This window comes from Lissotriton helveticus, chromosome 1_1, assembly GCF_964261635.1.
Source record: "Lissotriton helveticus chromosome 1_1, aLisHel1.1, whole genome shotgun sequence".
Classification (NCBI taxonomy): Eukaryota; Metazoa; Chordata; class Amphibia; order Caudata; family Salamandridae; genus Lissotriton; species Lissotriton helveticus.
The window spans coordinates 631837561-631859260 of NC_136057.1; the positions used below are offsets into that span (position 1 = coordinate 631837561).

At 48.3% G+C, this 21700-nt stretch overlaps 1 protein-coding gene across 10 annotated transcripts in view; it reads left to right on the forward strand.

The window, feature by feature from the left end:
• Positions 1-21700, forward strand: part of UPF2 (UPF2 regulator of nonsense mediated mRNA decay) — a 1696571-nt gene that overhangs the window by 468118 nt on the left and 1206753 nt on the right. For all 10 annotated transcript variants that reach the window (XM_078674159.1, XM_078674161.1, XM_078674162.1 and 7 more), the window contains one exon: positions 11898-12011. In XM_078674159.1, the coding sequence (XP_078530285.1) occupies positions 11898-12011 (114 nt within the window). The remainder of the gene's footprint in view (positions 1-11897; positions 12012-21700) is intronic.

The window sequence follows — 21700 nt, forward strand, 5'->3', positions numbered from 1 at the left end:
AGCCCCTAAGTGCATCCTACAGAATCAGGCTAAATTAGGGGCTACACCCCTAACTGTTTATTATCTTAATACCCGGTCCCTTGTTAAACATCAGCTGGATATTTTCTCTCTTTTGCTCAGGGATAAACCTAGCATCCTCTTGTTGACTGAGACATGTCTCACTGCGTACTCTGCCCCTGATATGATGGCGGCCATCCCTACTAACTATTATATTATTCACGTAAACCGCCCGTCTGATAAACCAGGGGGGGTGTGGCTGCTATCATTCATATTGACTATAGGTTTTGCTCCCTGACATGCCTCTCACTTAAGGATACTGAGAATATTGTAATAAAACTTGAATCTCTTCATGATTCTTTTGTCTGTGTGTTAACTTACAGGCCTCCCTACCAGATGCCTTCCTTTCCTCTGGCACTCAGTGAACAGATGGCTAAACTTGTAATTGATCACGCTCAGGTCCTTCTCGTGGGAGACCTCAATTACTGGTACAAAGACCCTCATGAAGGGCCACATTCGGTTGAATTGACTGACCTTTTTACGAACCTACATTTCACTCAACAGGTCTTGTCTCCTACTCACCAGAAAGGTCACATTTTGGACCACGTCTGGACAAATGGCCTGACCACTTCCACCCCCTTTATTGCTCCATGGATTTGGTCTGATCACCATCTGTTGAAATTTATACTTAGATTTCCGTCCATTGAGAAATCCAGTGAGACCAAAGGTGGCCTTGCTAGAAAATGAAACACTGCGAATAAAGAAGATTTTCTCTGCACGTTATCTGACACTGCCCCGTCCCGTGATACAGATATTGATGCTACAGAAGCGAATGTCTCTGAATGGCTATTGAAGGCCAGTGATGAGCATGCTCCCCTTAAAAGGTTAAAATCAGCCCGTCGTACCGACGCGCTGAGATGGTTTTCTCCTGAACTTCAGAAACTGGCGCTACGCCAACTGGAGAGACAGTGGCGATTAAAGTACTTCCCTGATAAAAAACTCCTCTATATTGCAGCCAGGAAAGAATTTAAGAAAAGCATCCTTACAGCCAAAGCTAGCCATTTTTCTACACGTATTCTTCACTACAATAATAACTCTAAAGAAATATTTAATATAGTCAATGAACTATCTAACCCAGAGAGAATTTTACTGAAGGCTTTGCCTTCTCAAGCAGTGTGTAACTTCCTCAATGACTATTTCATTGATAAAATCACTGCTATAAAGGCTAATATTGTGATAGATACATCTGCCAGTGGATTCCTCATCTTGTGAATATCCCCCTGCGTCAGCAGCATCCGGAAATTCTTTTTGTAGCTTCGCGCCGACGTGGACTGACGTCACAGAGGCAGGGCATCGCGCGCGACTCCGCTGACGTCACCGACCCCATATTAGGCCCACGCTGGCGTGATGACATCAGTTCCCTTTTTTCCGCCTCGTCGACGCTAACGGTTTTCTAGGGATCGTCCGTAGCTTTTGCTGTAACTTTGTTACTTTGTATTATTCGTATTTCATTGTCTTCTCTTTCGACATGTCTTCGAGGAAGACCGGGTTTAAAGCCTGTGGGGAATGTGGCAAAACCATGTCCATTACGGATCCACATGAATGCTGCTTATGGTGTCTAAGCTCCGACCATGACGTCGAAGACTGCCAGTCTTGTAGGAAAATGACACCTAAGGCCCTCCGGGAGAGAGAAGCTAAGCTTCTTGTGGCGAAGCTTAAAGGAAATAAGGAGAAGAAGAAATCGAGGTCGCGGACTCTACGTTCAAGGTCAAGGTCTCGTTCGAGGTCGCGATCAGACTCCTCCTCGGCCCACGCTTCGAGATCATCTAGAAAGAAGCATAAGAAGAGGACCCATGAATCCCGACATCGCTTGAGGAAGGACTCTGGTTCTAAGCCGAAGTCGCAGGTGAAGCTGGTTGAGAAGGTGGTGGTATCTTCGGCTTCGGAAAAACAGGGCGCCGAGGGTGAGGCGTCTCATACGAATTCGCCAGGTTCACCGAAGCAGACGGTGAATCCATCTCCGGTTCCATTCCATCCTTCAGGTCGGGAGTATGAAGGTGAGGAGGAGGTGTTTGGAGAGGGAGAGGCTCAGTTGCCCGAGGGTCTGTCGACTCCGGTGCACCAGCCCGAAGAGGAAGTCGATGTCGTTTCGACTCCACGCCCTCAAGAGCAGGTGGTTCGTACCCAGCCTTCCCGGCTCCAGGTCAGGATCCGACGCATTTCCTAAATGCAATGTTTGGTATATATTCCAAGGCTATGTACCCCTCTGGGGCTCCTGCTGGTTCCACAGGTCCGATGGCGTTTGGTCTGGGTGTTCCCCAAACCTATGCACCTGCGCCCTTTATGCCGGCTCCTGCGCCGCATTGGCATTTTCCGACGCCGTCGAGGCCTTCGACTCCGAAGCCATCGACACCAAAGTCGTCGACGCTGAATCCTTCGATGCCGATTCCATCAACCCTGATGCCGAACCCTGAGCGACATCGTGGGATTCTTCCTCGTCCGACGTCTGGATCGGCGCGGCACCGGCTCCGGCTCTGTTGGAGTCGACAGTGGATCCGTCGGCTTCGAATGTGAAGCACAGGTCGAGGCGCGAAGCCCAGAGGCTGATGGAGGAAGAGAGGAGTATCTGGAGGAGGGTGAGCTGCATGAGTCTGAGGACCCATTTGAGGACCTGACAGTGGCTAGTGGCCTTGAACTGTCCCCTGAGTGGGATTTAGTTTCAGTGTCGGATGAACCCTCTAAAGATGTGGCTCCTTACCATGTCAGGATAAAGAAGGCTGCAAGTTTATTGAACATTGCTCTACCTACTGCTGAGTGTAAATCAAATCTTCTCACAGAGGTCCTTCACTCACCATCTTCAGTGACTGAACCATTGCTGCCTTTTAATGATGCCCTTAAAGATCCAATTTTAGAGGTTTGGAAGAATCCTGTTGCCAGGAGATATAGAGCTGCTCCTGATGACCCAGAATTTTTGTCCACTCACCCTCTGCCTGACAGTTTGGTGCAGGCGGCCTGTTCCAAAAGATCAACGGGAGCTTTTCCACAGGTTCCAGCAGAAAAGGAGTCAAGGAAACAGGATCAGGCTGCTAAAAAGGTTTGCTCCTCCGCCAGTATGGCATTGAAGTCCACAAACGCGACCTGCCTGATGGGGCGTTATATCCACGCCCTGATGGACACTGTAAAACAGTTGGTGCCCAAGATACCGGACGAGGATAGAAAAGGCTTCCAGGAGGTAATCTCGGACACTCAGGCTGCAGCAAGTGAGGTGATTCAGAGTGGATTGGACACGGCAGACTCTGTGGCGAGGGTCATGGGCTCTTCCGTGGCAACGAGGAGAGCTGCGTGGCTAAAATCGAGTGAGTTTTCGACAGATGTCCAGTCTGCATTGATGGATCTTCCATTCGACGTGTCTGGTTTATTTGGCAAAAAGGCAGACGCTGCTTTAGAGCGCTTTAAAGACAGCAGAGCGACAGCTAAGTCGTTGGGCCTTCAGACCAGGGGCACCTTTGGGAGACGTTCTAGAGGATTTAGCAGATCTTCTTTTTGATCCTACAAGTCAACACAGCAGCAAAGCACGCTGTACAGGTCATATAGGGGCAAGCAAAGAGCCCGTTCTCGAGGCGGTCAAGCTTCCTCCTCTTCCCCATCCCAGCCCCCTGCCAACGCAGCAAAGCAGCCCTAGATCCGCCATTCCGGATCATGTGGGCCCAGTGGGGGGTCGGCTTACCCATTTCCTACGAGATTGGGAATTGATTACATCGGATCTTTGGGTTCTCAATCTCGTGGGGAATGGGTATGCTCTTCCCTTTCCGGAATTTCCCCCAAATTACCCTCTTTGCCAGGGTTTTTGTTCGGAGGACCACCTGCTTCTCCTGCAGGAGGAAGTCCTGGCGCTGTTCAGAAAAGGTGCAATAGAGGTGGTTCCGGAGCAGGAGAGGGGTCAGGGATGCTACTCCCGGTATTTTCTGATACCCAAGAAGGATGGCAGGCTTTTGCCAATCCTGGATCTCAGGATCTTGAACCTTTACCTGAAACAGGAAAAGTTCAAGATGCTCACCCTTGCTCAGGTTCTTTAGCGCTGCTGGAAGAAGACTGGATGGTGTCGATCGATTAGCAGGATGCGTATTTTCATATTCCCATCCTGAAGTCGCACAGAAAGTATCTCCATTTCACGGTTGGGTCGCAACACTACCAGTTTGCGGTCCTTCCGTTTGGTCTTACTACTGCGCCTCGAGTCTTCACCAAGGTGATGGCAGTGGTGGCAGCACATCTCAGGAGGTCGGGGGTACCTGTATTCCCGTATCTGGACGACTGGCTGATCAAATCTGAGTCGCCGGGGAAGGTGCTCCATCATCTGCAAGAGACAACTCAGTTGTGGCACAGGTTGGGTTTTTCGATAAATGTACCCAAATCTCACCTGGTGCCCTCCCAGCGCAACCGGTTCATAGGTGCGGTACTGGACACTACCGTATGCCGTGCATTCCCTCCTCCTCAAAGGATTTGCGACATACAGGAGATGATTCCTTTATTCTACAATGGAGCGGTTGTTCCAGTCCTGAAGGTCCTACGTCTGCTCGGTCTGATGGCTTCTTGCATTCTGTTGGTCAACCATGCACGCTGGCACATGAGAGCACTCCAGTAGTGCCTCCGCAGGCAGTGGTATCAGCACAACGGAGATCTCAGGGAGTCAGTGAGGATCTCCAGAGAAACTGCAGCGGATCTGTCTTGGTGGAGCGTGGAATGCAATCTGTCACAAGGAAAGCCTTTTCAACTTCCTCCATCGGTGGCCACAATGATAACGGATGCATCCACTCTAGGGTGGGGTGCTCATCTGGGGGACCTGGAGGTCAAGGGTCTTTGGTCTCCAGAGGAAAGGTTGCTTCACATCAACCTTCTGGAATTGCAGGCGATACGTCTGGCGCTCAAGGCCTTCCTTCCTTCCCTTCGCGGTCAGTCAGTTCAGGTCCTGACGGACAACATGACCGCGATGTGTATGTCAGCAAGCAGGGAGGAGTAGGGTCGCAGTGTCTCTGCAGAGAGGCTCTGCGTCTCTGGTCCTGGGTTCAGGACCATCAGATTTGTCTGATGGCAAATCATCTGGCCGGTGTTCTGAACGTTCGTGCAGACAGTCTCAGTCGGCAGTTCTCTGCCGACCACGAGTGGAGGCTTCATCCAGAGGTAGTTCGTCATGTCTTTCGGACATGGGGAACTCCTCAGGTGGACCTGTTTGCCACTCAGGAGAATGCTCACTGCCCGTTATTCTGCAGCCTCCAGTTTCCGTTGCCAGGAGCCTTGGGTGACGCGTTTCAGTTGAGTTGGGACTCGCAACTCCTTTACGTGTTTCCTCCCATACCCTTGATTCCTCGGGTTCTCAGGAAGATTCGCCAAGACCGGGCCCAAGTTATTTTGATCGCCCCGGATTGGCCAAGAAGGGTGTGGTACAAAGACCTTCTCCACCTCTCCTCTCACCCGCCGCTCCGTCTCCCTCACAGGGCAGATCTCCTCTCCCAGATGGAGGGGCAAGTTCTACACCCCCACCTCCAGACCTTACACCTTCATGCCTGGAGATTGAACTGGGCAACCTGAGTTCCTTTTCTCTCCCACACGATGTGGTGGATGTCATTTTGTCAGCCAGGCGTGACTCCACTAAGTCCATTTTTTCCTATAGATGGTCAAAGTTCGTTGCTTGGTGTGGGGAGAAGTCCATTGACCCTTTAAGGGCTCGTTTGTCCAATATTCTTCAATTTGCTCTTTCCTTGGCCCAGCAGGGTTTTGCGGTTGCAACTATTAAGGGTTATTTGTCGGCCTTGTCGGCTTTCCTTTGTTTGCCTGACCAGCCCTCTTTGTTTAAGTCACCTATTGTTTTACGATTCATCAGGGGCCTTACCAATAAATTTCCTCCCACTTCTTTTATTGTACCTCAATGGGACTTGAACCTTGTTCTTACATTTTTGATGGGTTCACCTTTTGAACCTTTACACTCATGTCCCTTGAGACTTTTGTCTTTCAAGACAGTCTTCCTTGTAGCAATTACCTCGGCAAGGAGGGTAAGTGAGCTTCAAGCTCTTAGTTCAAAGCCCCCGTTTTTATCCATTCATGCTGATCGAATGGTTCTTAGGACCAGGGCTGCTTTTCTGCCGAATGTGGTAACTCCTTTCCACCTGGGGCAATCCGTTACCCTTCCTACCTTCTATCCTCCCCCCTCACCCTTCCAAGGAGGAGGAGCGGCTTCATCGCTTGGATCCTAAGAGGGCGGTGAGCTTCTACCTGGACAGGACAAGAGAGTTCAGGTTGGATGACCAGCTGTTCGTTGGATTTGCTGGCTGCAGGAAAGGAAGATCTGTGCACAAGCGCACGCTCTCAAGATGGATAATTTTATGCATCAAGATCTGCTACTCCCTGGCGGGTAAGGAACCTCCAGAGGGTATAAGGGCTCATTCTACTAAAGCTGAGTCTGCAACAACTGCTCTTTCTAGGGGTGTGCCTGTAGAGGACATTTGCAGAGCCGCGACTTGGGCCTCCCTCCACACTTTTCGCGAAACATTACTTCTTGGATACCGAGGTGAGGAGGGACGGCCACTTTGCGCGTTCTGTACTCCAAGATTTCTTGGTATAGAAGAGTGGACACCCTCCTCCGGGAGTGGGGACTGCTTTGGGAATCTATTCACAAGGTGAGGAATCCACTGGCAGATGTATCTATCAGAAGAAGAAGTTACTTGCCTTCGGTAACGCTTTTTCTGGTAGATACAGTATCTGCCTGTGGATTCCTCACTGACCCACCCGCCTCCCACTTGTCCACTCTTGTCCACTCTTATATACCTTACTAATTGTATATATATTTATATATTTTTATTGTCAAATGAAATGTTTATTACAATGTGCTTTCCTGCATTGGTTTCGCACTGTGTGTGTTATCTGTACATTGTGTACTGTGTATACTATGTATATTTCTACTGTCATTGGTCCGTCCGTGTGCCTCAAAGGCACGGAAAAAAGGGCGGAACTGATGTCATCACGCGGGCGTGGGCCTAATATGGGGTCGACGTCAGCGGAGTCACGCGCAATGCCGTGCCTCTGTGACGTCAGTCCACGTTGGCGCGAAGCTACAAAAAGAATTTCCGGATGCTGCTGACGCAGGGGGATATTCACAAGGTGAGGAATCCACAGGCAGATACTGTTTCTACCAGAAAAAGCGTTACCGAAGGTAAGTAACTTGTTCTTCTCAAGCATCCACTCACTCCGAGTTCCTCTGCTCTGTCCCAAAATAACAGTACTTTAAGTCATTTTCCTAGTATTGACACTGAAACCTTCCATAAACTTTTAGTGAAGGTTAAATCAGGCGCCCCCTCTGATTGCTGCCCGCCCCACATACTCAAAGATGGCCTTACAGCTTTTCCAGGTCCTGTACTCACTCTTCTGAATGAGTCTCTTTCATCTGGCCAAGTCCCATTGGCTTTTAAGAAAGCCACAGTTGTACCTCTTTTAAAAAAAAAACCAGGAGCTGATCCCACCCTTCCATCCAACTATCGTCCGATTTCCCTGCTCCTGTTTTTAGCAAAGATATTTGAGGCCCATGCGGCCAAATGCCTCTCTCATTTTCTGGAGGAGTCCAAATACCTTGATCCTCACCAGGCAGGGTTTCGTCCGGCCCATTCCACCGAAACTGTCATCCTGGCAGTCCTGGATACTCTCCGGGATCATGCTGATAAGGGTTCTCCTCAGGCACTGGTACTATTGGATCTATCTGACGCTTTTGACACGGTCGGCCATGTTATTCTGGCCGACCGTGTCAAATTTGCTGGCATCCAAGGTGCGGCTGCTTGCTGGCTTACCTCATTTCTGGATGATCGGTCTCAGTCTGTCCGTCAAGAGCACTTCCTGGCTCCCCCACGTGAAATTACATGTGGAGTCCCACAGGGCTCGGCACTCTCCCCCCCATTTGTTTAATATCTACATTTCCCCTCTGATTCAATCTTTGAAGGAAAGAAAGGTAACAGTTTTCAACTATGCGGACGACTTACAGTTGGTCTTCAAGATTTACGGCTCTCACAGCTCTGTTGTGGGTTTCCAGGCAACGATGTTATATATATACAACAGTGGATGGACCATAACCATCTTAAATTAAACCCGGGAAAGACGGAGCTTGTTCTGACTGGGGATAGTCATGCTTGTTCTGACTGGGGATAGTCCTAAGTTCTGGGGCCCACACTTCTTGCCTCCAGAGCTGGGTCCCTCTCCTTCCCCTTCCCTCTCGGCCAAAACATTGGGAGTCTCCCTCAACAACGAACTTGAAATCTCAGGTTGGCACAGTGTTCTCTAAGTGTTTCTTCCAGCTGCGTAAGATTAGAAAGATACACCGTCTCTTCCCTCATGATGCACTGATCCAGATTATAATTGCCACCGTTCTGTCAACTCTGTGTATATGGGAATGCCACACTACCTGTTTAAACGGCTGCAGCTGGTTTCAAAACCATGCAGCCCGGTTGGTCTTTCGACAATCGAGATGGCAACCAGTTACGCCCTTGTTAAGGAAACTACATTGGCTCCCCATCTTCCAGCACTGTGCTTTTAAAACTGCTGTCTTGTTTTTAAAACCTTGCATGGCAATAGCCCTGCATTTATTAACAGCCTGATACTTAGGCATATTCCTTCACGTAATCTTCGATCTGCCCACCTCTCACTCCTCACCACTCCAACCTTTAAGCGAGTACGTCAAGGAGGCTGCAGATTTGCGGTCCTTGCTCCTAAACTTTGGAACCCCCTTCCATTGAAAACACGGTCCAGCACTGACATTCTGCAATTTAGGAAGTCTCTTAAGACCTGGCTGTTCCTGCAAGCATATAATTAAACCTCTTCTGTTTAGCATACTGAGCCTATTAGTGCCATGAAGCGGCCCGGTGTAAGTGCGCTTTATAAATGGTTATTAACATTAACATAGCCACTAAATATACCAAAATGGCTGACAGCAGTTACAAAGCCTGGAGAATCGAATCTGGGTTTGTAGGGGGTCTCCAGCTCATGCAGGGCAACTTAACAATTCTAACCCAGCACCCTGCCTTCAGGGTTGAAAGGTTTTAAGTGTAGTGACCTCCGATATAAGGAAACTTATATCTCTTATATCTGTCATGAGTGGTGCTAGTACCAGCTTACACAGGCTGTAATGGCAGGCCTGTAGTAACAGTTTGATTGGTCTCTTATGGGTGGCATAATACGTGCTACAGCCCATGGGAGACCCCTGGTGTACCTATGCCCTGGGAACCTTAATACCAAATACTAGGGACTTACATGGATACACCAGTAGCCCATTATGGAGGTACCAAATTACTTACCATGACAAATTTAGGGAGGAAACACAGTGGCTGGGGTCCTGATTAGCAGGATCCCAGCTAGACTAGTCAAAAGAACATACTGACACCAGCTAAAAGTGGGGGTAACCATGAAAGCAGATCCTACTTACCTACACCAGGTCAGCGGGGGGTTGGTCCGGTGAGGCGGGGGTGGGGGGTTGTCCCCACAGCCCCCTGAGCATCCAGCACAGAGGTGGCATGTTGATTCATCTCGGTCCGGGCTGGTTAAGGCACAGGGGGCTTATGACCCATTACTCTTCACAAGGTCACAGTCGCTGTGGGGGACAGAAATGCCATCTAGCCTGCCAGCTTGCCTCAGGGCAGCATGAGCAGCCAACAACCATGGAGAAATACTGTATTCTAGGAATGCGTTGCCACAGATCAGGAGCCTAAGAATAGGCTCCCAGGCTATGCGCACTTTGCCCCTAACCCCCTGCTACCAGGAGGGTGAGCGAGCGCCACAAATGTGCCCAGGGTCTGCCGGTGCTGTCTGGCAGGATTAGAACAGTTGGAAATCTGCCAACTGGAGCAAATCTAAAGCTCAACGGCCATCTTGGCCTCCTCTGCCACTCCCCCTAAATTACTAGGTTTTGCAATTTCATTTAAGTGAGAACCATGGTTAGGGGAAGGGTCAAGCTTCATTTCCAGTGAGCAGATCGATGGTTAAAAAGATGGGCTGTAATCCAACAGATGGAGGTGCTTTTGCAGATCCGTGTTGAAAGATTGTTTTGATTTATGAGAGAAAAGAAAGAATTTGGTCTTTTTAGGATTCAGAGTGCAATTTTTTTTCTATCCACTTCGGAATATTGAGTAACCTGGTTCTTAAGGTGAGCTTGTCTTTTAGAGTTGATGTTGCATGCATGTTTTAAAAACAGGTTTGATGTAGCCAATTTCTTTTCAAATCTAATTTAGGACCTTTCCATATATTCTGGAAAGACTGCCCCACCCCCTCATATGATTGTCCTTCCTCCCTTCTGGCTACTCCACTATGAGCGTGTTAACCCCACATGTCTGCCACTAAGTTAGGTTTTGACGCTGGGTTTTGCCCCACACCATTATGGTTTATGTGATGCAAGTCTGTTTGGGTGGCGAAAGCTGTAGCACTGTTTATAGCCCTATAAATCTTAGTTCTTTGTGTTGCGAGAGGGCTGAAACACGTATGCCATGCATGGCAGGTCTTGTTATCAGGGTATTTGTGGGAGGAGTAGAACCATTTGGAAAAGGGTAAGAAGCTGGATGCATCAGTACTATAGTAGTACTGATGCATCCCTACCAAAGTACTAATGTGTGGTAACCCTCTTTTGCCGACTAGTTTATGGCAATCAGGAGGTTGCAGTGGTGTCAGAGAGGAGAGAGTCTGCAGTCATGTCAGGAGGTGAGGGAGCCCCAGGCTCATACCCTAAGCCTTCTGCCTCTGTACTGGAAACTATGCACAGTCTATAGTCGTCACATAGTTTGTCCATTTGAGCCACTTCTCCAAAACGGACTCAAAGTTACTGTGCTTGAAAACAGTGTTGTCTTTATGATCAATTAGCTATTTCTCCAATTTTGAGATGACGAAGTGGTCCTCCGTCAAATCCAAAGTTTCAGATAAAAGTGCAGTGGATAGCACCTTAAGGAGCCGCTGGTTCGGAGTACCCCTTTTCCAAATCTTACCACAGATGCAGGAAGATTGGGCATTCTCTGTTCATATGCACATCTTTGTTGCTTTTGGACGTAAGCAAGGAATTTCACTATGGCTGCTTGCACCATCATTATTTAAAAAGAGGCAAATGTTGTACGTTCACAAAAAAGATTCACAGCACACTCCTCCAGACGTATGGCCTCAGTAGCAGCCCTATGCTGGTGTGCAGTTATATAATTTTTGAAATGCTGTGACATGGAAAGACAGACGCATGTTCACTGAACCCTACTGCTTGAACAATAAGGCAGCTGCTGATTTATTTTGTAAGGCAAGAGCCTCAACCTTTCACAATAAAATAAGCCTGCTTCCCCACTGTTTGTTTGATATAGCTAGCTGTTCTAATTCGAGAACGTGATTCTATGAAGGTTGAAATGTTGCAGAGGCGTAAATTTACTTACAGGCAATTAAGGTTTTCCAGCTTTGGTATCTTTTATAGGTTAACATGCGACCACCTTGCTTTCCAGTCAGAGGCTCACTGGTTTTCCCTTTCAGTCATTCGCTGTAAATGTCAAAGCTATACTGGATTCTATGAGGAATGAGAGTGCTGGTACATTCAGTAGATAGGATGAAGCTTTTCAGTGTTGTCAGTGTACTTCTAAGCAAAACATGTAATTTGTTCTCAGGCCTGTGGCCACTTTAACATTTTAACTTTGCTGTTTTAAACTGCTGGAAATTCCCTCCCTTATGGCAGGTAATGATTCAAGCATGTGAATCTATTAAAGATACCAATGCTGTAGAATTATAATTAAAGGTAAGTATGTTTTACCTATGTTGCAATACATATTAAAGAAATTGTGTTTTTGTTACAAGTTAAGCTTACATTTAGAATACCTAATCCTAAAGTTATCTTTCCTCCTTTTTCAACTTAGGTGAGGAAAAAGGACCAGATAAATATTGAGACGAAGAACAAAACTGTGAGATTCATTGGAGAGCTTGCAAAGTTTAAGATGTTTTCAAAAAATGACACCCTCCATTGTTTGAAGGTAGGTAAGGGATTCCATGCATTACCTCGAGAATGTAGAACATAAGTATTACCGCAGCCTCTTAAATAAATGCACACTTGTGGCTTGCAGACTCATTGTTTTTGAGCCATTCGGCACAATTGGTTATCGGTAGTGATAAATCTATAAAAATTATGTATAATAAATATTTCTGTTATACCATTTTCATATATATGAAGCTAATTTTGTCTGTTGCAGCTACATCTATGGCTGGCTTTAGCCACTTAGTGTGACTTTATTTTTTTTAACAATTCTTTTTATTAACAATCATCAACTTCATTTATTAAATCTGGCACTCACAGTTACGTATACAATTTGGTCAGGCACGAGCAAAGTAATTCACAACTAAGCATCGTACACTCGAAGGGGTAGGTCAGGGAGAAAGCAGGGCATCAAGGGTTAGCTGCATTGGAGGGGTACATATGTTACCTCTATATCGATTCCAGGGTCCCCAGACACGGGACCATTTCCCAGGGCAGCCTCGGGCCACATACACAGTCTTTTCACGGAACATGCACCAGTCCACGCTGGTCTTCCAGTCTTTCAGCTTTGGAGGGGCAGCCAGGCCTGGGCAATATTCCTTTTGGCAACCATAAAGCCCAGCGTGGACCACTGTGTCTGGTGTACATTCAGGTCAGTAGGCTCCCATATATTGAGCCAACATCTCCGCACCTCTGGGAGCAGGGGGATTCCCAAGACCACCCCCATCACCCCTCGGATCTCCCTCCAATAGGACAGACATGCAGGCATTCCCAGATGATATGTAGGAACATACTCAGTTGGCCACACCGCCTTCGACAGTTCTCCGTGGGTGCCCTTCCCATCAACCCCAATCTAGGCCCTGTCAGGTATATTCTGTGTAGAATTTTAAGATAGACCAGTCACAGTCGTGCAGCGATAGCCACCATTCTGGGAGATGACACGGTCTCCCGCCAGTCCTTGTCATCTAATTCGATACCATCTGCTACCCATTTTTTCTGGAGCTGTGTGAGGAGTTCTTCCATGTTATTTATCAGTTTATTGTAGATCAAGGAGATAGCCTTCTAGGGAAGGTAACCGTCTAGTATCCTATCTTCCAATGGGGAGGACTCAAGAGGGGGGGGGGGGCTAGGGGCAGGGAGGGCGGGAGGCAGGGAGAGGGAGGCGGGGAATGCTGAGCGCAGGGCATGCCACACTTGTATGTAACGGAAGTGCTCTGAGTTGGCCAATGTGTGACATTCTCAATGTTTTCCTGTCTTGTAGCAAATGATTGAGATTGTATTTTCTAGCAGTTGTCCTCGTATAAAAGCAGTATATATGCATTTAGACAGTCGAGTAATGCAAAATTACTTTTCTGATTGAGACTTCTATCCACAGGTTCCTAACCCTTTGAATTTTACTCAGGTGTCAGACTTGATCCCGAAACTTTTGAGCAGTACCTCTGCTTGTCGGTAGGTGGCGCTGTGCGGGTCTGCACTTATGCCCTATCATTACGGAAATTAAGTGTGGGATCTGTATAGACACCACTCCAGTGTGTTTACGTCAGCACCTTTCTTTCCTTGCCACCAAATGTGGATCTGCAGATATGTCTCTTCTCTTTTAGACCGCTTTTCATCCAAAAAACGTAGTGTGCAAGGGAGTTCTCACCTCCCAAAACTATTGATTTTAAATTCTATTCAGGTCTGCAGAAGGTAGATGTCAGGTTTACCTGTGGTAACAAGGGTTGAGCCTTGAATCAGAAGGCCATATATAACTGCAAGGTGAAACTCTTTTGCCAAGCACTGGAAACCAGTCTAAATCCAAGGGTCGGTCCTGTTCAAGAAGTTGCAGTAGTTGTTCCAGAGATCTGTTTTTGCTGTGCACAAAGTTTTAGGTTAAGTTGAAGAAGAACAAAAAAAATCCATTTGGAATTTGGGTCCTTCCTGCCACTCACATACTCCTGAGAAGCAGCAGGGGCATCACCATGCCTCTGGATCATGCCCCCGAAGCCGATTAACGTCTGTGCCTGTTTCGCTAGGCCGTGCTCTTTACTCTTTGGTTCCTTACAGACTTTCTTTGGCACACATTTGGGCCCCCAGGAGCAGAACAGCCCTCCATATTGTGTACTGCCTGCCGGTTTGCCTTTGGCACCGGTTGGACCCTCCGAATTGACCACTGGACCTCCTTCGTCTCCCATTCTGAGTGGCATCAAACAGCTGTAACCCTAGCTGAGGCTGTTGGTTCACCGTATGGGGTACCCTTAACAAACCCATGAAAGGAACAGAAAGGCTGGTGCATGCCCTTAGTGGAGCATAGCCACCAGGTTGGAGGCAGGATACAACAATTCTTTCCAGGTTGGCAGACCGTCACGTCGAATAGGTGGGTCCTTCAGTTAATCCGGAAGGGGTACATCTTGCCCTCCCTTGCCTCAGTGTTGCACTTTCCATTGTCCCCAGAGCAACTGGAGGAGGAACATTTGTCCGTCTTCTGGCAGGAAGTGCGAGCTTTTTAGGCCAAATGAGCTATTGAGGGTGTGCCTGTGCAAGACGTAGGCCGTGTTTGCTATTCCTGCTACTTCCTGGTGCCAAAGAAGGACGGAGGTCTTTGTCTCGTTTTAAACCTGAACCCTCTCGACTTATGAATTCGGAATGAAAAATTCAAGATCATCACATTAGCCCAGGTCTTGGCTGCCCTCGAACTTGGATACTAGATGGTGTTAGACGTGTGGGACACCTGTTTCCACATACCTGTACTGCAAGTCCATTGGCACTACCTGCGGTTTGTGATGCAACAGAAACCTTTTCAGCTGTTCTCACTTTTGGTCTCATCAGCGCATCTGGGATATTCACAAAAGTGTTGGCGTTTGTACAAGCGCACATTCGGAGGTCGAGTGTTCCGATCTACCCCTACCTCGACATCCGTCTGCTTAAGGCGTGCTCCACCCACCATGGTATGGCAAAACTCTCGTCATCTTTGCGGTTTATTATCAAAATGCCAAAGTCACACCTGGCTCTTCAGATTCTCTCCTTCATTCGAGCTAGTTGGGACATGGTTGGTTTTCGTGCTAGAAAGGAGATTCCAAGACATTCAGGCTATGATCCCAGTCTTTCAGCCTCTGCACTGGATTTTAGTGAGTTAGACTTGTGAGGTTACTGAGACTGATGGCCTCATACATTCTTCTGCTGAAGCACGCCAGGTTGCATATGTGGGTTCTGCAGTGAGATGTGAAGTTTCAGTGAGCCCAACATCCAGGAAACATACTCCGGCCTGTTCCAGATCTCCGAAGACAAACTATCTGCAGTGGTAGTTACTGGATTGCGATGGGGGTCAGCAGCAGACTTCTCTCTACACCTCACCCGAGTCCCATCTGGACTGGAGGGTCCATCTAGAAGAGGTGGATCAGAAGCTTTTGGGTCTCTGGCGTCAGTAGGAAAGTGCCTCTTTTCTTCATGGTCACCCCCACTTTTTACCACCGGTACTGAGGTTTTTTGACTGATATGCACTGGGTCCCTGCTTACCAGGCCCCAGTGCCGCTGCTCTTTTCCTAAAATCACGGTAAAATGGTCTAATTGTTTTACAATAGACACACACTTTAGCACCCCTGTAAGTCACTAGTAAATGGTACCCTTGGTACCTAGGGCAGGGGTACTAAAGAGTCTTTAAGGGTTGCAGCATGCATTATGCCACCCTAAGGGACTCCCCATACAAATTGCATGCGGGCTAAAGTCACTGTATATAATATATGTAAGTCACCCCTACAGAGCAGTCCTTATAGCCCGAAGGCAGAGTGCATTATATAACATGTGAGGAAACAATCTGCGTGAACAAATATGCCCCTTTGCTGTTTAGTTCAATTACCAGATAGTACAAGTGAACTGGGAAGCCATCTTAAGTATATGTACTGGGGCACTGGTCATTAAGAGTTCCCCAGATACATGATGGCTTTACTGAAACCTATGGTGTTTGGTATCAAACACTTTGTCTTAATAAATCTGTACTGTTGCCAGTGCTAGATTTATTAAGGCATGCACCCAGAGGGCACCTTAGAGTTGTCCCCTGAAAAACCTACCAGTGTCTAGTGTGCTGGCTGACTGGTATTATCCAGCCTGCCACCACAGACAAGTTTCTGGACCCCTGCAGGTGAGAGCTTGCTCTTTGTGTGGTCAGAGACAATGCATGCTCCAGAGGAAGATGTTCATGCCTCCTCCATCAGGATGGCTAGTGATGTAGTATATCAAGGAAGGGGCTTCAAAGCTCATGCCTCCTTTGATATGCGACCCTGGCTTCCCCCAGACCTGGGAGATGCCACCCTCTGCCCTGAAGCCCATTTGGCACCAGTGCAGGTGGGAAGTGAGCTATACTGTAGGCGTGTTGCACCTCCAGGCTAGTCACACCCCTAAGGTGGGCTACCTGATGTGATCAACGAAAGAAGGGTTCTACCATCTTGTTTGTGGTGAATTAGTTGCTCTGGATCAGGGTTATGCCCACTCACCACAGGATGTGTTCGTATACGGGGTGTAGTGATGGGATCCATAAAAGGGGGTTTCTTCATAGTGTACCTCATTTGGTACACTACATAAAAAGCCAGCTTCCTACACCGTCCATCAAAGGTAGGCTAGTGTGTGTGCTTATGGACAACATCACTACTATGTGGTATTGCAATAAGCAGGGCTGTGTATGGTCCTGGATCCTGTGTTAGGAGGCACTTCGGCTCTAACTGTTCAGACCATCAAAGTATCTTCCTAGTGGTGAACCACCTGGCAGGATCTTTGAATGCCAGGATGACGAGATTAGCGGTCGCACCTAGGAGATCATCAGTGGCAGTTACACCTGGAGGTGGCACAAGGTCTGTTCCATGATTGGGGAGAACCTTGACTTCATTTGTTCGCCACAGTGCGCAATGTTAGCAGTTCTGTGCATTCAAGTTTCCAAGGCATCTCTCTAGGAGATGCATTCCACCTAGAGTGAAACTCTGGACTCCTGTAAGCTTTTCCACCGATTCCACACCTGCCTTGAGTTCTGAAGATCATGAGAAACTGGGCCCTAAATTCCAGTGGCCTGAAGTTTTTACTGAGGTTATGGTATCCAGAATTCCTGGGCTTGAGCATCTGTCCTCTAATAAGCTGCCCCTCCATTAGGGGTCTCTTGTCTCTACAACAGGGCAACATTCTGCTCCTGGGCCTTTGAAATCTCCATCTTCATGCCTGAAGATTGTGCTGCGACAACTGAACATCTTTGACCTTCCTCCCTAGGAGGTTGATGATATCTTGGCAACCAGGAGTTTCTTGACCAAACTGTACACACCTGTTGTTGGAAAGAAATTCATGGTTTGGTGCGGTATGTTATCTTACTTTTATTTGTTTTATCTTTTTCCCTCCAAGAATGTGCTTCAGGCACAGTTAACCCCTTGCATGCTCATGACGGCCCCTGGCCGTCATGCGTCAAGGTGGGCGTGTGCTGACGACGGCCGGGGACCGTCCGAATCCCGCCAACTATGTAGATCACCTGCACAGCGCGAAAATTCGCAGCGCATGCAAGGGGTTAAAGGTTGTTTGTGTGGCTTTTTCTGCCTCTTAACGTTTGCTGTACATGTTATTGTTATTTAAGTCACTGTTTTGAAGGTTTTTTTCAAAGATATCTACCACTCCTTTCTTCCCTCTCCTCTTGTCATGCCTCAGTGGGACCTTAACTTGGCCTTCACATTTTGATGTGCCCTCCTTTTGAGCCGCTTCACAGCTGTCCTTTGCGGCTTCTCACCTTCAAGATGCTGTTCCTCATCTTGGTGAGTGAGTGAGCTTCAGACTCTTTGTGTTAAACCTGCTGTAAACCACCTTCTTCCCAGACAAACTGGTTCTATGGATGCAAGCATCCTCCTTACCAAAAGTTGTGACTCTGTTCCACGTCGGTCAAGCTATCACTCTTCTGATGTTTTCTTCTCCGCCTCATCCTTCTAAGGAGGAGGAGAAGCTTCAACTCTTCGGCCCAAAAAACTACTGAGCTTTTACATTGTGGGGATTGCTGGAGTGAAAAAAGGCAAGGCCACGCAGAAACAGACCATCTCCCACTGGACTGTGCTCTGCATCAAGATCTGCTATGCAATGGCCAAAAAGCAGCCTCCAGATGGACTAGAAGCTCATTCGACCACGGCCAAGGCTGTTGCCACTACGCTGACATGTGGAGTACCTGTCCTGGAAGTCTGCCAGGCAGCTACTTGGGCGTCACTCTGTACGTTCACAAAGCACTACTGCCTGGACAGCCAGATTCTCTGATAGGGGCATTTCACGTACTTTGTCCTACAGGACTTCTTGGTTTGAGCCAGTTAACAGACCTAACTCCTAATAGGTACTGCTCTTGTATTCATTCAGAAGGTGAGGAATTTGTGGTTAGTCGTTTCTATGAGAAGGACAAGTTACTTACCTTCGGTGACTCTTGTTCTAGTAGAGACTCTAACTGCTGACCCTTCTGTCCTCCCCGCTCTGTTAGTGGACTCTGTCCATTAATCTGATACCAAGTCTAAAAATATGCACATTGATCAAAGCCAATTTTCTGCTGGGGCTCAGGGTCTGGGGCATGGATGGCCTCGAAAGCAACTCCACCTTTGGCCTAGTTGCACATAACAGCACTTTCCCTGATGCTGACGATCTGCCAAATAGAGTCCTTTTAAACCATGAAGCATTCCTTAGTTTGGTGACATTCACTGCATCACCAAAATGAGCTACCGCTTAAAAGGAGGCTGTGAGAGATTCTTAATCACTAACTTTAACATCCTTATATGTTGACTTGAAGAGCAAGACTGCCTACAAACAGTTATGAAGGAACAGAAACATGACTTACCTAAATCTACAGACCCACTTGGACATGAACACTGAATAAATATACCTTCCTATAAGGCATACTGATCAGAGGAAACCGCCTCAAATAGCTAGACAGCTTATTAAGAATTCTAAATCACTTTACCATCTACATAAGGAAGGCAAGATGGTGGCTGCGTGACCAGTGCGAGAGTCACTTTCTGACCACTGCGAAGGTTAATTGAACCCTTGGCGAAATTCATGCTTTTTTTAATCTCGGCGGTGAAAAAGCCAAACCGGAGCCCGCATGAGCCCCCAGCAATACCTACATAAGCTATTGCGATGAGCATCGGAGGTTTTAGTTACCGACACTCAATGCTTGAGAAACCAGACATACCTGCGGCCTTGGAAGGCGTGGTTTGTCGGGAGCTTTCGGCGGCGCCCACAACTAAGCTGGATGGCTCCACGGAAAATCGCTGTGAAGAAAGGAGCGTCCGGCGCTAAGATCCTTGCAGCTCCTAAGAAACTGGCTGCTCCCAAGGAATTGGACGTTGTCGGGACACCTAGCCAGGAGAGGGCGGACAGTAATTATCCAACCCCCAGCGATGAGCGGCGTCTTGCTGACGGTACAGTGAGACCGAAGACACAGACGGTGCACGGAATGTTCTCGGGGAAAGGGGCACGTGGCAAGTGGAAGACAGGCTAAATCCCTGATAAAAGACATAACGGAAAATAAATCTCCAGTGGGGGAAAGAGATGTAGACAGTCAGTAACAATGTATCAAATGTATGAAATGCCTCAGGAGGGACGGCAATACTTGAAACCCCTTGTGCTCCCGAGGCTTGTAATGCTCCTAATGTTTCAAATGCCCAAATGGGGGATTTACAACATAGGGCTTACTGAAAGAGGGCAGGAAGGGATGACGCCCGGAGGCAAAAAACAGGACGACAATATGGAAAAGGCAACTCCTGCAGAGTTTAAAGATTATGGTAGTGGGGAAAGGAGCTACGCTAGCAACCAAGATGGCCGCTTAGGCTCCCGGCTCTGCCGACCTCCGTCCCCCGCCAGATGATCCTGCTACTAATCCTGAATTTACACCCTGTGTGAACTGCTGTGCTGTACTTTTGAGCAATTCCGGGACTTTTACCAGCTTGGTGGACGGAGTTATGTCGAGTTTCAGTTTGGGGCCTACACCAGCTTGTGAGCCGGGGACTCGAGTACTGGCCCAGCCGGGTTCCAGTTGAATAACATCGGCCGTGGGTGATCGACAGGGTCCGGTCCTTGGATGTGGAGAACTTTCTACGCCCGATTTTGACGGCGGTTGTTGCTCTGGCCTAAAAATCGACAGAGGGTTGACGAGGCACGATTGTGGCTGTGGGTGGAGGTCCCTAACCCGGAGACCTGGTTTGCCGCCGCCGGTGTTCGCGGAGTCTGGGTCTTCGCTTGCGGTAGCGGAGCGTGGATTGTGGCCTTGGTACGCCCTGAGTCTCCCTCCGTGACTGTCCGTCCCAATTTTGCCGGTTCACCCAGGGAAGTCCGGTGCCTCTGGGGGACGCGATTATGGTCGACTCGGAACGAAATGTGGTGGGACGGACTGAGTCTGAACCGTCGATGCGGTCTGTACTGGCAGTTATCGGGGCACTACATTCCCATGTGGAGTCCATTGTCCAGAAAATGATAGCGGTCACATACAGACATGGGCATGAGGGACCGGACCCTGATCCGGTGCAATATCCTGATCGGCCTATACCACCCACGGAGGTCCTTGTAACGGCAGTGGGCCCTGTGCCACGAGGGGTGTCGGAGCTTCATGGCAGTGTGATGGCCGACGACCGTGTACTCGGTGCTCTCTACGGATTGTCAAGCCCACCATCATTGCCTACTAAGTGTGGATTAATTGGTGCTTCCTTTCCGGATACTCTTGGTGGGAACTGTCTACGGGATGAAACAGCGTTTTTCCCCTCTCCGACACCTTCATTACGGCCGCAGAGACAACGACGTTGGGAGCTCATGGCGGTGAGGGACATCGTCGATGTCGAGGGAGTTCCCAGTGATTTTAAAACTTTGCCTCGCCTCGGAAGGAACTTTACTGAACTGTTTCGGCATTTTGACTATCCTGCGGAGGCGACAGTCCGTCCGGAAGGGGCTTGCACGACTGATCGGAAGGGTCAAGGATGAGACTGATTGTTGGGGCTTGGCACCGTGGACTTGCTGAAGTGGGATTCGCTACCATTGTATTTACGGGAGGTCGGGTGGTGTGTACAGTTTCCCCTGTTTCGTTTTATGTCGCTCTAATAGAATTGTGGGTTTTATCCTGGGGGATTCTTGGTTCTGGCGAGGGGGAGGGGGTACCGGGGGCCTGTACTGAGGTGTCTTCCTCCACTTTTTCTACTTTTAGTACCTAGTTAGATGGGGCGACAGGCACACGGCTAGTTGGGGACAGGTGCAAGCCATATGCAGGGGTGCAGGGTGGGGGGAGGGGTGTTCGTCTTGTTAGTGTTTGTAGTTTTTAGGTTTGAAATCCTTTTGAATCCTGATATAGGTGGTCTTATTGAGGCGCGAATTTGTGTTTTGGGTGGATGGGCTCTGGTGGGGGTATTATTAGCGTAAATTAGCCAACTGTGCGTCATCCGTTATTGTATTCGGGATTCGGCTGTAGTCTCGTAACCTTTTTACTGCTGCGCCCCCCCCCTTCTACTCTGAAATGCTGCTCAATGTTTATCCTGTTTCCAGGGGAGGTGGGGTTGGTGGTTGGCATTTGTTTGATTATCCTGAATGTCGTGCAGCCGCATACCCGATGTAGCTTGTGAGTAGGCTTTATTGATAGTTCTCCATCCATTATGCCCTGTATGTATATTGCTCATCCTTTCATTCCGCGATGTAAGTCACCTGTTGGTTTTTCTTTGTTTTTTCAATAAAAAG